General features: G+C 37.5%; 1 protein-coding gene across 7 annotated transcripts in view; it reads left to right on the top strand.

Annotated features, from left to right (window-relative positions):
- Positions 1 to 15,520, top strand: part of TTBK2 (tau tubulin kinase 2) — a 180,339-nt gene that overhangs the window by 99,853 nt on the left and 64,966 nt on the right. For all 7 annotated transcript variants that reach the window (XM_008016878.3, XM_008016880.3, XM_008016879.3 and 4 more), the window contains 3 exons: positions 6,870 to 6,935; positions 11,853 to 11,945; positions 12,890 to 13,015. In XM_008016878.3, coding sequence (XP_008015069.3) covers positions 6,870 to 6,935; positions 11,853 to 11,945; positions 12,890 to 13,015 — 285 coding nt within the window. The remainder of the gene's footprint in view (positions 1 to 6,869; positions 6,936 to 11,852; positions 11,946 to 12,889; positions 13,016 to 15,520) is intronic.

The following is a 15,520-nucleotide window of genomic DNA, read 5'->3' as shown; positions in this document are numbered from 1 at the left end:
ACAAAAATAATACAGTTACCATGTACCTTCATCCAGCTTTCTCCAGTGATAATACCTTACATAATCATAGTACATTGTAAAAACTGGGAAATTGATGTTCGTATAATATTATTAACTCAAGTACAGACTTAGATTTTACCAGGTTCAACATGCACGTTTTGGTGGGGGTGGTGGTACATGAAATTTTATCACATGTATAGATTCATATAACCAACTGCCGTAATTTGAATGTCCCATCCAAATCTGATGTTTAAATTTGATTCCCAATGCTAGAAGTGAGGCCTAAGGGGCAGTGTTTGGGTTGTGGGATGGATCACTCATGAATAGATCACTCCTCTCTCCTGGGAGTGGAGGGTCATGAGTTCTCACTGTTAGTTCTTATGAGAGCTGGTTGTTAAAAAGAGCCTGGCACCTTCCCCCACCTTCTTGCTTCCTTTCTCACCATGTGACCTCTGCACATGCCTCCTCTGCTTTGCCTTCCACCATGAGTGGAAGCAGCCTGAAGCCCTCACCAGAAGCAGATACTGGTGCCATGTTTCTTGTACAACCAGCATGCAGAACTGTGAACCAAACAGACCTCTTTTCTTTATAAATTTTCAGCCTCATGTATTCCTTTATAGCAACGATGTCCAATCTTTTGGCTTCCCTGGGCCACAATGGAAGAATTGTCCTGGGCCACACATGAAATATACTAACAATAAGTGATGAGCTAAAAAAAGAAATCCCAATAATGTTTTAGGAAAGTTTATGAATTTGTGTTGGGTTGTGTTCAAAGCCATCCTGGGCCACATGTTGGGCAAGCTTATTTTGTAGCAGCACAAATGGACTAAGACATCAACACCATAATCCAGATACAAAGCTATTCTATCACCACGAAGGAACTTCCTCAAAACAAAGATGTATATTTATTTACCAATCTTGTGGTGTAGGACCATCAGTCAGAAGGCATTGCAAAGGGAATGATGGAGTGTATCTGTTATACCAGTGTGTTGTTTTATGAAGTTGGTTTTGACAGCCTCTACTCTTTATCACCTTTAAGATGTATTAGTTACATTAAGTAGGGTTGTGAAGGGCAAAGAAGTCCTAAACTATATATATCTGCAACACTTTGATTCATAATTTCAGAGTTGAACTTCTGTTTACCTAATGATTTGAATCTGCCTGTTCATTTTGTGTATGTGTCCTGCTTTTAAGGCATTCCCCAGTTTCAGCCCTTCAGCTGGCATCTCGCACTGGCCCTTTGTGTCTAAGCTCTTGGAGTGACATGTTTTCTCCTGTTGCTCCCGTCCTAACCATTCACCTGAAACTTCCAGTGCCTAAGATTGTAGTAACTTATGTAAGAACAATTTTTAAAGTCTTTTTTCTGTGTTAGTATTTCAGAATTTCAGCTGAATTTGAGATAGTTTCTTAATTCCATTGGGAGTTCTATTACATAGTTCTTGCATTTTTTTCTCCTGATCCTTTCCCTTTTGTTAGCAATAGGCTAGAGTCATTCCCTTCTTTCTTGGTTTATTCTCCTGGGAGTTCATCCTGTCTCTAACATACATTCTCTCCTTTACATTCACACTGCTTCTGCCCTTGTACTAATTTTGTTGTTTCTTGTTTTAATTGTTAAAATAGTTTCCTCACTCATCTCTCTGTCTTCTCCTTTCAGTCTGTTATACTTCCACCAGAGTGAACATACATGCAGAGCATTTTGTCAATCGTTACTTTCCATCGGAGTCTCGCTCTGTCGCCCAGGCTGGAGTGCAGCGGCACGATCTCCACTCACTGCAAGCTCCGCCCCCCGGGTTCACGCCATTCTCCTGCCTCAGCCTCCCGTGCAGCTGGGACTACAGGCACCCGCCACCGCGCCCGGCTAATTTTTTGTATTTTTAGTAGAGACGGAGTTTCACAGTGTGAGCCAGGATGGTCTTGCTCTCCTGACCTTCTGATCCACCCGTCTCGGCCTCCCAAAGTGCTGGGATTACAGGCGTGAGCCACCGCGCCCAGCCTAAAAATATTTTATGAATTCCAGTTACCTACACGTTATAAACCAAATTAAAGAAGACCTTAATTTGACATTTAAGTCCTCCTTTAATCTGACTTCAACCTATTTTCCTGTTTTTTTTCTCTCACGGTCAGCTACAGTCGTACCAGATTTGTTTCTCTTAACACCAACAGTACTTTCCTCCCTCTTTGCATTGTTAACCATGTTTTTTTGACTTAAAATGCATCTCATTTTTTCTGTTGTAATTCCATCAGCTCTTCAAGGCCCGATTTATTTTTTCTTTTTTGTTTTCATTTGAATATCTAGGTATCAAATAAAATATGCTCATAGATTGTTAAATACTTTCACTTTTTACTTTCTTTTTCTTTCAAAATATTTTTAAATATAAATTTCAAATAGGTAACATATTCATGTGATGCAAAAGTTAAAGAACTAAAAATGTATCAAAATTAAACACTTATGCTCTTTGAAAGACACTGTCGAGCAAATGAAAAGACAGGTCACAGATGGAGAAAAATATTTGCAGAACACACATCTGATAAAGGTTTTATATCCAGGATCTATGAACAACTCATACAACTCAATAAAAAGAAAGCAACACAGTATAAGTGGGCTAAATATTTGAATAGACATTTTATCAAAGAAGAGATACAAATGGCAAATAAGCATATTAAGAGATGGTCAATATCATTAGTTATTAGGGAAATGCAAATTAAAAGCCTGGCAAGATACCACTGCCTACCAATTAGAATGGTTAAAACAAAAACCAGACAATACCAAGTGCTGACAAGGGACAGAAATCATTGGTTGTCAGAGACTAGGGGTGGGAGGGATTGACTCAAAGGGGCCTTAAGGAAACTTATTGGAGTGATGGAAATATTTGATATCTTAGTTGTGGTGGTGGTTATGTGACTTTATATCAGTCAAAACTCATAGAACTGTGTATACATAAAGTATGAATTTTATTGTAAGTAAATGATACCTCAGTAATTCAAAGTAAAGTAAATTAAACCTGACTTGAAAAGAAATTAAAAAGTAAACAGTGAAATAAATCTCCATTTCATCTCTGCCTATTCCAAATCTACTCATTTCCTATACTATCTCTGATTCTTCCCCCTGCTCCCTACATTCACCTTTAGGTAGCTGTACTGTTATTAGTTTCTTAATATATTCTTCCAGAATTTCTTTATTCACATACAATAAATACAAATGAACATTCTTATTTTTACCTTTTGGTTAAAAAGGTAGCATGATATACATTCTATACCTTTCTTTTTTTCACTTGACAGTGTATCTAGACGATCTTTCCATGTTGGTATATAGAACTTCCTCATTCTTTTTTTTTCTTTCTTTTAGACAGGGTCTTGCTCTGTCACCCAAGCTGGAGTGGAGTGGCATGATCACAGCTCACTACAGCCATGACTCAGAGGTCCTCCTGCCGCATCCTCCTAAGTAGCTGGGGGATTCTCCCACCTCAGCCTCCCAAGTAGCTGGTAGCAGGGACTATAGGTGCATGCCACCATGCCCAGCTAATTCTTTAATTCTTTTTTTTTTCTTTTTTTCTTTTTTTCCAGAGACAGGGTCTCACTATGTTGCCCGGGCTGGTCTTAAACTCCTGGCCTCAAGTGATCCTCCTGCCTTAGACTCCCCAAAGTTCTGGAATTATAACCATGAACTACCGTGCCTGGCCCCTCTTTTTTTTTTTTGCAACTTCAGAGTGTATTCCATTATTTGGACGTACTATAATTTATTTAATCAGAGTCTCCTATTGGCAGACATTTAGGTTGCACTCAATCTTTTGCTATCACAAACAATGATGGTAGTGACTGACTACATCCACTATTTTTGCACATACAAGTATATCTGTGAGATAAATTTCCAGAAGTGAAATTGTGAGACAAAGTGAATATATGCATTTACAATTTTGATAAATATTGGCAAAGTGCCATCAATTGAGGAGGTTTCAAGAGATTGTTTCAAGACCCAGCAAAGTGCTGCCTATTCCTAAGACTTGTCCTTCCTCCCTCCTACTACATGGGACTAATCCTTACCACTCCCAAGTGTTTATATTTCATTGTGCTTCACTAATGGTGTTCATTATAATCTGCTTTAAATTGGAATCATTTGCATACGTGACTGTTTTTCCCCAGTTGGGTTTGAGTTGTCTTTACTACATTAAATAAGGTGATTGAATTTCCTTGATCTGACATTATTTCTTTTTCTATTAGAATTAGATGAGATATGCAAACTGGTGTTATTTCTTTGACTACTTATCTCAAGATTTCTCTAAACAACTGATTTCTCTTTATCTCTATTTCAGCCTTTCTATGGCAGAAGTAAGGGCAGAGCCAGGCCAGGGAAACTCTTAAGTAGAAAGAGTCTCCTGGGCTTGTCTTGGCTAGAATCCATCAGGGAGAAGTCCAGATGCCCAATCAGCTGTGGACTAGGCTGCAGAATGTGATAATAAGTCTGGAGGTTTTCATTCTGACAGTTACTGGAATGAAAATAATTGGGCAAAATTATATAACACACACAAAAAATTCTATGTTAACTGAAGGCTCATGTCAGGTAATGAATAAAAGTACAACCTCTGAAACGTTATTAACTGAAAAAGATTCATAGTAGATTTTCATATATTCTCTTAGACATTTTTCTTCTAAAAAGAAAACTCTCCAACCTTAGTTCCATCAACCAAATTGAGCATATTAGGTATTCCTGTTAACCATGACGTCTTAGGAAAATATTGAGATCCACTGACTATGATTGTCAATGAATGGCAGCTAAGAAAATAATGGGGATTTTTTTTTTAAAGATTGCAGGAACTTTTAATTACTGAGACTTGCCATTAAATAGAGAATATTTTAAAATAGGTGTCTTAAAAACCAAACAAAAGTAAAGGGAAAGAGAGTATTTAATGAAGGAAGAAATGAAATAGCTAACTTGATTAAACATAGATTATAAAATGAGAAAATGGAGGAAGAACACATAGATTGTTTATCCTATGCGGTAACATATGACCAAATTATTCTGGTAAGGAATTTTTTTTTTTTTTTTTTTGAGACAGAGTCTCACTCTGTCGCCCAGAGTGGAGTGCAGTAGCACAATCTCGGCTCACTGCAACCTCCACCTCCCGGGTTCAAGTGATTATCCTGCCTCAGCCTCTTGAGTAGCTGGGATTACAGGCATGCACCACCATGCCCAGCTGATTTTGTATTTTTAGTAGAGATGGGGTTTCACCATGTTGGTCAGGATGGTCTCGATCTCTTGCCCTTGTGATCTGCCCACCTCAGCTTCCCAAAGTGCTGAGATTACAGGTGTGAGCCAATGCGCCTGGCCAGGATTTTTTACTGTCTTTTCTGACTACAAAAGTAATACATGCTAATTGAGAAAAATTTGAGGTTACTTAAGAAAAAAAAAAAACCAAAAATTATACTAATGAAAAGTTTGTCTATGATCATTTTCAAGTTTGTCAGTTTTCATATTGAGCTACAGTGCCACCCACAAATCCTCAGGGTACTTACTTGATTCTTGGGGAGCAGTAGAATGGAGACAATGTTGAAAGACCTTAGTTAATGCCTGGTTTTATTATTTACTGATTTTTGTGTCCTTAGACAAGTTACATACCTCTCAGAGTCTATATCTATAATTGTAAAATGAGCAAGACAAAGACCTCGCCCACACAGAGTTTATATTCCATGGACTAAAAGAAGACAGCCAGTAAACAAATTAAAATAGATTAACCCTATGTGGTGGCACACTCCAGTAGTTCCAGCTACTTGGGAGGCTGAGGCAGGAGGATCACTTGAGCCCAGGAATTTGAGGCTGCTGTGAACTATGATTACACCACTGCACTACAGCCTGGGCTACAGAGTGAGACCTCATCTCTTAAAAAAAATTAAAATCTAAACAAATGGGCAATAAACAGAATAAGAATATAAATAAAATTGATTTGGGGGTAGTAAAGGTGTTAAAAGAAATAAAGCAGAGTAAAAGAATAAAGTGCCACTACAGATGGGGGGAGTAGTATTTTAGATTAGAATGATTAAGGGAAGTTTCTCTGAGGAGGTGACATGTGAGCAGAAGCCTTAAAATGGAGTAGAAGAGCTAGCCATTGGAGAGATTCAAGGAGCTGGGATTCCAACTGGAGAGAATCGTGTGCACTGTTTTGAGCTAAAACTAAAATTGATCATAAAAGAAACCACGGTAAATCCATTGTGAAAGAAGACAAATGCCAGATCATGAAGTCTTATAGGCTAAGTAAAAAGCCTGGACTTTATTCTAAGTTGAGTTCTCTGAGGACTAGGATCGTATATTTTTCATGTTGGTGTTATTTCTAGTATGTGGCACATACTAAGCACCCAGTAACTTGAATTTTTAATACATGAATTGCATACGAAGGTAGGGTACAAGTTGCCACTACCTTTGAATTGAGTTTGAATGAAATAGCCAAGGTATGAAGAGCTTGGTATCTCAGATTACTTAGTGATTCCTCACTATCTAAATGTAGTTATTTGTATCCAGAACCTGAATATTAATGTATGTACTAGGATGCTTATCATGATTATGGGTATATGAAAGCATTTAATATTTTCTAATATACAGAGTTGTAGAGATGTCATAAATGCCCCTGTATTTTAAAATGTAGGTAGGAAAAAACGGAACTGAAAATTACAATTTTATCAGTGTTTTTTTTTAAAGATGTGATTTAGAGATAATCTCTCTAGTTTCTTGTAATTTCATAGTTAAAAGTTAGAAATTAAATAGTGTTTTATTGTGACAATAAAGGACATGTTTCTTGCATTTACTTCATGGGTTCAAGTGTGCTGAGTGTATTGCTGTTTGAAACTCATTTATTATTCTTTGCATGGCTTTGTTGTAGCCTCGAGCTGTGGCAGGCTTTCGAGGGACAGTTCGTTATGCATCAATCAATGCACATCGGAACAGGGTAGGTATCTGAACTGGAGTCATATCTGTATAAGTATGCTAATAGCTTAAATCAGATTGTCTTCTTTTTTATTTTATTATTATTATTATTTTATATTATTATTATTATTTTTTGAGACAGAGTCTTGCACTGTCCCCCAGGCTGGAGTCAGTGGTGTGATCTCAGCTCACTGCAACCTCTGCCTTCCAGGTTCAAGTGATTCTCCTGCCTCAGCCTCCTGAGTAGCTGGAATTACAGGTGCCCACCACCACGCCCAGCTAATTTTTTGTATTTTTAGTAAAGGCGGGGTTTCACCATATTGGCCAGGCTGGTCTCAAACTCCTGGCCTCATGATTCGCCTGCCTTGGCCTCCCAAAGTGAGATTGACTTCTTAATAAAAACAAAAGTATGAAAAATGCTTGAGAGTTGAGGATCCCTTTAATAGCTACAAAGTTGCTTGAAATGTTTGTCCTAATTCATTCTTGTGTGGCACTGATGGTAATGGAATTGATAATACTAATGCACGGTATAGTGTATCGTGGATAATAGATATGTGCAGCTGCTTGGAAAATAAAATTGAATTTGCCAGAAAAGACAATAGTTAAGTGTATTTATGTCTATGAGGAATCTGTGTCCTTAATTAGATATAAGTATTAACAAATTTAATATAGAAGTTTGGGAGGCCAAGGTGGGCAGATCACAAGGTCAGGAGTTCGAGACCAGCCTGGCCAACATAGTGAAACACCGTCTCTACTAAAAATACAAAAATTAGCTGGGCATGGTGGTGTGCACCTGTAGTCCCAGCTAATTGGGAGGCTGAGGCAAGAGAATCACTTGAACCCGGGAGGCGAAGGTTGTGGTAAGCCAAGGTCACGCCACTGCAGTCCAGCCTGGGCAACAGAGCAAGACTCTGTCTCAAAAAAAATACATATATATGTAGAGAGAGAATTTGGAAGAGATTGAAACACCTGTGTACTATTTCAAGAAATTATTTGGAAATATAATACTATCAATACCTAATGAAATGTGGAGTCATCATTTTGTCTGTAATATGTGTCTAATCTGTGATATCCCTCTCCCTACCAAACCTTTTGTTTTCATGAAGATTTCAAGTACAGACAATTTTAAAATGTTCATTTTAGTAAATTATCCCTTTCCTCTTGGGTTAAATTTTAAAAATATCTCCCTCACCCCCTTCCTTTGGTCCCTTTGTTCTGCGCTGACTTTTTCCCCTTCATCCTGAACTTTATGAGTAGGAAAAGTGGGCATTTTTATGGATTATCAATCCTTTTAACTTTTTTTGCATAGAGTTGAGAAGCTTAACAAGTGATTCCTTGATAAAATAGGGAGAAAAGTGTTTTTTCTTGATTCTTTTCTTTACCTTGTTCCTGTTCTGATAAGCCAAAATTGCTTTAATGAGAACTTGACCAACATATAATAGGAAGAGTATACTGTGGTCTTAAATGCTGTGCTCCAGTTAATTTGGTTTCCTATGGTGTGATTATAAATTGAAAATAGTAAAGCCATTTTTCTCAGTGTGTAGCACTCTGCCAAGCATTTAAACTCATTTGGTTTGATTCAGTGTTGCTTTATTTTATGATATCTAGTCATTTACTTTGCCTTGAAAAGAATTTCTCTTCTTTTCCTGATAGATTCTTATAAAAGTTTAGAAATACTAGGTTTTCCAATTAATTTTATTAAAGAATTATTTTTAAGATAAATGTATTTTCAGAGATTATAATAGCTACATAAGCATTTTCAAAATAGCGAATAGAAAGAGATTATGTACTTTTATTGTTTTAATTTAGACAGCGGCAATTTCTTCTAAAAGCCTTTCCAGTGTAGTGTCCTTTAACAGTTACTTTGATAACTTGCTTATTTGTTACTCATCTAACCTTGTAGAGGTTATATAGTGTATAGCAGTGGTTCTTAACCCTCTTTCCTGCTCCCAGCACACCTGAGGGGTAGAATGCTTTTACTCAGTAATGTAGTTCACAACGATTGTTAATTTGTGAGGTGATGCAAGAGTGCAGCTCTTGGAACTTCCAGAGTTGCTTGTCTAATCTTAAAAGGTTCCCAGATAATTCTAACATGCTTCTTTTTTCCATACTCTGAATCCCTGATTTGATAATATCTAAAAATAATACACTCCATTTCTCTTTTTCTGGTTCCTTAAACTTTACTTTTTAGAGACGGGGTCTTGTTCTGTTGCCCAGGCTGGAGTGTAGTGGCAGGATCATAGCTTACTATAACCTTGAACTCCTGGGCTCAAGCAGTCTTCCCGCTTCAGCCTTCTCAGTAGGTAGGACTACAGGTGCACACCACTGTACCTGGCTAATTTTTTAATTGTTTGTATTGACAGTCTTGCTATGTAGCCCAAGCTGGTCTCAAACTCCTGGCCTCAAGCAGTCTTCTAGCCTCAGTCCCCCAAAGTGCTGGGATTACATGCATGAGCCACCATGCCTTGCCAAATCTTAAAGTTTTAACATAAATAATTCTTAAATAATACAAGGACTTTTAAAAACACTTGAGCCTGGCCAACATGGTGAAACCCAATCTCTACTAAAAATATAAAAATTAGCCGGGTGTGGTGGGCAGGCGCCTGTAATCTCAGCTACTCTGGAGGCTGAGGCAGGAGAATTGCTGGAACCTGGGAGGCAGAGGTTGCAGTGAGCCGATAGCGCCCCATTGCACTCCAGCCCGGGCTGACTACAGCGAGACTCTTGTCTCAAAAAACGAGCAAAACAAAAAAACACTTGAACTCTGTCATACTGTCTTATTGTTGTTTTACATTTTAATCTTGTTAATATTTATCTCAATACTTCGAAAAAATTACTTTCTTCTGCTTCTTGGGTCACTGTTGAGAACATCTTTGTTACTTTATTTAATTGTTGTTACTTTTTTTTAAAAAAAAGATAGAGTCCTGCTCTCTCGCCCTCCCTTGCCCAGGCTGGAGTGCAATGGCGTGATCTTGGCTCACTGCAACCTCTGCCTTCTGGGTTCTAGCAATTCTCCTGCCTCAGCCTCCTGAGTAACTGGGATTACAGGCATATGCCACCACACCCAGCTAATTTTTTGTATTTTTTAATAGAGACGGGGTTTCACCATGTTGCCCAGACTGGTCTGGAACTCCTGAGCTTAGGCAATCCACCAGCTTCGGCCTCCCAGAGTGCTAGGATTACAGGCATGAGGCACCGCGTCTGGCCTTAATTTGTCCTTTTTAAAATTTTATCTTTTATTTTTTGGGAGAGTCTTGCTCTGTTGCCCAGGCTGGAGTATACTGGTATGATCTCGGCTCACTGCAGCCTCCACCTCCTGAGCTCCGGCAATCCTCCCACCTCAGCCTCTTGCGTAGCTGGGACCACAGGTATGCGCCACATCTGGCTAATTTTTGTAGTTTTTGTAGAGACGGAGCTTTGCCATGTTGCCCAGGCTAGTCTGGAACTCCTGAGCTCAAGCAATTCACCTGTCTTGGCCTCCCAAAAAAGTGCTGGGATTACAGGCATGAGCCACCATGCCTAGCCAATTTGTCCTTTTTATTTGAATACTTTTGGTATCTTCTGTCTTTGGAGTCCTGCATTCAAATGTGCCTAGGTGTGGATTTTTAAATATTTATCTGTTTGGATTTGATGTGTTTCCTAACCAAAATGTTCATGTCTTTCCTCGATTCTGGAAGATTCTCATATTCCCTTTTTCCCTTTCTCTTTATACCCTTTTTGCCCAGTCACCAAATTGAAGTATTAGACTTTCTTAGGTTTTCTTATTCTGTCCTTTGTACTTCCTTTTAAGTTCACTACTGGATTTTCTAATTCTTTGTGTCTCTGTGCTGCATTCTAGATAATTTCTTCAGATCTGTTTTCCAATTGATTTCTTTCTGCTGTGTTTGATCAGCTTTTAAACCTGTCCATTGAATTTTTAATTTCTATAATTGTGCTTTTTATTTCTAGATGTTCTTTTTAGTCATTTTTCAAATCTGGTTGGGTTTTGGTCTGTTTTTATTGAATATGATTCTTTTCTGGTGACTGATTCCATTTTTCATTTTAACATTTTAAACATTCTTCATATCCTATAATTCCATTTCTGAAATCCTTGGATACTTTTTTCTACTTTTTGTAGCTTCTTTTGACATTAGCTTATTAATATACTTTATAAATCTGAATAATGAACATTTGGTGAGGCTTTTTGTATAGCACTTCTATGAGGTCTGAATTTAGGGATGTATTTATCCTGAGAGGACAAATTTGCTTCTGTCATTCCTGCGGGGCATGATCACCCTTGGTTTTTCAGACCACACAGGTATATATTTAACCCTCCAGTCTAAATGAGGGACAGGCCTATGGTAACAAATTCTCAGGGCAATTTTTTAAAAACTCATTTTTTTCTTTTGATAGCAGTTAAATTTTACAGAAAACAATTATTATAGTATAATGTACACACCAAATACTACACTACGGATGTAACCCTTTTAGGGCCCTAGCTATATGGTGGGGGTGGGGTGTATCTCAGTTACAACTCCTGTCCTGTGTAGGCCCAACGCCTTTATGCCTGTCCCCTTCCTGATGGATACGCTGATGACAGATGCCCAAAACTTCAGCATCAGCTTGCTTCCCTTATTTCCACCTTTAAAAAAAAATAGCTTTTAAGAGTTCTCTTTCTTCTAAATGAACACATTAACTAATGAGCTGTTATATTACTTCCAGCATTTCCATGTTTTGGGGTGTCCTTTGTTTCAAAAGGTTTTTCAATTTGTATATTCTGCCATATAGATTGCTGTATTGCTATGTAAATTTATATATATATTTACCATATAATTTTTGGGGAAATCAGTTTACATTTTTCACCTAATAAGGTGAAACAAAATGGTTAGGCCTTGACCAATGTAATGTACTCACAAGTAATAGTAATGTAATGTGACTGGATTTTGTTTTGTTTATGAAGGAAATGGGAAGACATGATGACCTTTGGTCCTTATTCTACATGTTAGTGGAGTTTGTGGTTGGTCAGCTGCCATGGAGAAAAATAAAGGACAAGGTAATTTTGGGAATGGAGATGTCAATTTTGGTGGAAGAAATAAAAATTTCTCCTGAATAAACATTTTTGTTGAAAATATACTTATGTATAAGACTTAAAATCTATAAGCACTTTTACTATATCCCAGTATATATATTTTTCTCTCTGAACTGACATTAAAGATCAAATTAATGTTATGAGATTTCTCTGTGTACATGGAGAATAGACACTAATTGCTTCTGATTAATTTATAGCCCTCCATCTTAGCTTTTAATTTTATTAGTTCTCCCCTTTGTTTTTGTAAGTCAAGTAAGCTTTTAGTTTTTGATTGTCACATTATATTGTTTGATTTAGAAAACTGTAAACACATGTGTTGAAAAAGAAAAGTAGATCAGATTTAAGATAAATTATTTTGAGATGGGTGCAATGGCTCACATCTATGATCCTAGCACCTTGGGAGGCTGAGGCAAGAGGATCATTTGAGCCCAAAAATTCGAGACCAGGCTGGATAACATAGCGAGACCCCCATCTTTACAAAAAATTTTTAAAAATTAGCTGGGCATGGTGGCATGTGCCTGTAGTCCCAGCTACTTGGGAAGCTGAGGCAGGAGAATCACTTGAGTCTCAAAGGTCAAGGCTACAGTGAGTTGTGATTATGCCATTGCACTTCAGCCTGTGCAACAGAGCAAGACCCTGTCTCAGAAAACTAAATTAAATAATTTCTTTTGGGGACTATCAATATACTGATGCAGAACTCTGTGCTACTTGTTTGGTTCTGCATAATAGTTTTTTCCATTTTAAAACATTGTACATTAAGCTGTTAGTAAGAGCTTAGTTCTTGCTTTATACTTAATTACCCACTATCTCATTCCCTAGTATATACCCTTGAGACGGCTACTGAGGGGCTCTTAATGCCTAACCGCCAAGAGAAATTGACTGTAGCTCTTTTTCTCTTTACTTCCCAGGAGCAAGTAGGCTCTATTAAGGAGAGATATGACCACAGGCTCATGCTGAAACATCTCCCTCCAGAATTCAGCATCTTTCTAGACCATATCTCTTCTTTGGATTATTTTACAAAACCAGACTACCAGGTAACCATCTTTGTGAGTTCTGTGGGTTAGTTATTTTCTCTGTTAGTCTCTGCTTTCACTTATTGTAGCTTTGAAGGTGTTATAAATGAGTAGGGGAGGTCCTTAGAATAAGACTGTTTTAATACATCCTGAGAAACATGGTGAAATTAACTTGTGATGGGAGTGTCAGTGTGTGTGTTATGGTTCATCCCTCTGGATGGACTTAACTTCATTAGAGTTTTAGGTTTGTTCATCTTGTAACAAATTTTACTGTTCCTGCATGATTCTTTTGGCATATAGAACTGCTGATAGTTGAAATTATGTAAATTCTATAGCTAATTTTTTGACCAGAAGGAAATGTCCAACTAGGTAATGCATCTGTCAAGGGCTTCAGGGCAGCATATCAGTATGTTAATATGCTGTGGGACAGCGGTCAATGAAAATGGGCTCCATTTTGTCTGTGGTCAGAAAATCATTTCCTTAGAGCATCAGTTAATGAGCCTTAGAAGGCTCTACTTGGTCTACTATAAATTGCATCCCTAACCCCAACCAGTGGTATTTCAGAAGATTCTGTTGCTCTCAGGGAGAATTTGGTCAGGGCTTAATACCAAATAATTGCTACCACTGCAAACATAAATGCAGCCACACATAGAGTAATAAGAATTATATTATATATACATAATATAGATAAACTATACGTATATTAGTATATCATTCTTACAAAGGACAACACATAGACTGCATGAGAATGGTAGTTAAATTCTAAAGTGTTGTCAGTGTTGTGCAGTCAAAAGACTAAGACTATAGCACAGTGAATGTATTTGCATATAGTAATCATTTCTCTGTGAAATTGCTGCTTTTGTATAAGATACAAACAGGATATAAAGCAAAGAGGCAACATACAGCCATGAGTCCTTAGAGACCTTAAATGGGTGAGCTTGTCTTCTCACGCATATGCCAATTTGTGTTGTAAACAATAGGGACTGCCTAACAAATTGAGAAGATAAACTATGTGTGAGTTGTTTTTGTATGTGTTCTTATATTTGCCTTTTGTATGTATTTTCTGAAATGTATAGCATTCACATTACTTAAAGCAATGAAATTATACCTGTAAGACTAGATTCAAGAGGAGGTGAAAAATGTTCCAACTTTCCCATCTTGAGTGCTAATAATATTTTATTGACAAAATTTGCATAGGGGAATTTAGGACAGTAAAAGACTTCGATCACATTCTCTTCTTAAACCTACGTCTAAAGAAGACTATCATATTTACCAGCTAAAGTTTGAAACTTAGATCTATGATTACTTTAAACTAACAAATTATTGTTCTCAAGTTTTTCAATTGGACATTCTCCTAGGGGCTTTTCTGTCACTTAATAACAAAGCATGGTATGGTAATTTTCCATTTTTGGAAGAAAGAGAACAGGCATAACATTACTTTGTTTCACAGATTCTGTAAATAATCCAGCTCTTTCCTGCTCTGATCTTTCATAAGCAGTGAGTGAGAACAGAGGGCAGGTGGACAGGAGAAGGATAATTGAAAAAAGATGTTGATGTAAGTGATGGGTGTGTTCTAATGACTTGTATCAATATGACATCAGGTTTCAAAAGCCTGAGCTTTGCAGCTTCTGCCTCTTGTTTTTCTGCTCAGTCTTCATCTTGAGAAAAATAACTCTACTTTTAATCTGAATGGTCTTGTGAACTAGTGCTGTCCCTGTGATTAATTTTACAGTTTGAGATTCATTCCTGAATTTGATTTTCTTACTATTCTTTCAAGATTTTATTTTCTTTATTTAAAAACATTTTTTGAGACAGGGTCTCGCTTTGTTAGCAAGGCTAGCGTGCAGTTGGTGCAGTCACGGCTCACTGCAGCTTCAGCCTCCAAGACTCAAGTGATCCTCCCACTTTAGCCTCCTGAGTAGCTTTATCTACAAGTGTGCACCATGCCTGGCTTTTTTTGTTGTTGTTTTTGTTTTTTTTTTAAAGCAGAGATGAGGTCTCCTTATGTTGCCCAAGCAGGTCTCGAACTCCTGGCCTCAAATCCTTCTGCCTTGGTCTTCCAAAGTGCTGAGATAATCAGCATGAAGCCACCATACCTGGTCTTTTCTTTCAAAATTTTAGATTTTTCATGGGACAACCAGTAAAGTTAAAAACAACAATAAACCTTCATCAACAAGCAAAAAGCATATCCATGTTTAGTATGACTGCTTCCCTAGCTACATCAAAGGTCAAATAGCAATATGTTTCCAGCTTTGTCTATTCTGAGCTAAGACCAAAGTCAATTTTTTTGTTATAGTCGAAGTGTTAAATGATGCAGTTTTACAGAGCCACTTTCACTTTGTGTATATTTTATAAATCTTTAAAAATTAGAATATCTTGCCATAGAATGTTATTACTTCAACATGTTGCACATGGCCGACACCTCATCCAATAGCTGCTACCGTTCATTCTGACATCAGGTGTGGACCTAGAGAGAATAGCTATTTTGTTTTCTACCAGGAATCTTTTATGTGTCTCTCACTTTAC

This window comes from Chlorocebus sabaeus, chromosome 26, assembly GCF_047675955.1.
Source record: "Chlorocebus sabaeus isolate Y175 chromosome 26, mChlSab1.0.hap1, whole genome shotgun sequence".
Taxonomy (NCBI): Eukaryota; Metazoa; Chordata; class Mammalia; order Primates; family Cercopithecidae; genus Chlorocebus; species Chlorocebus sabaeus.
The sequence above is the reverse complement of the archived record's forward strand: the minus strand, read 5'-3'. Positions and strand labels throughout refer to the sequence as shown.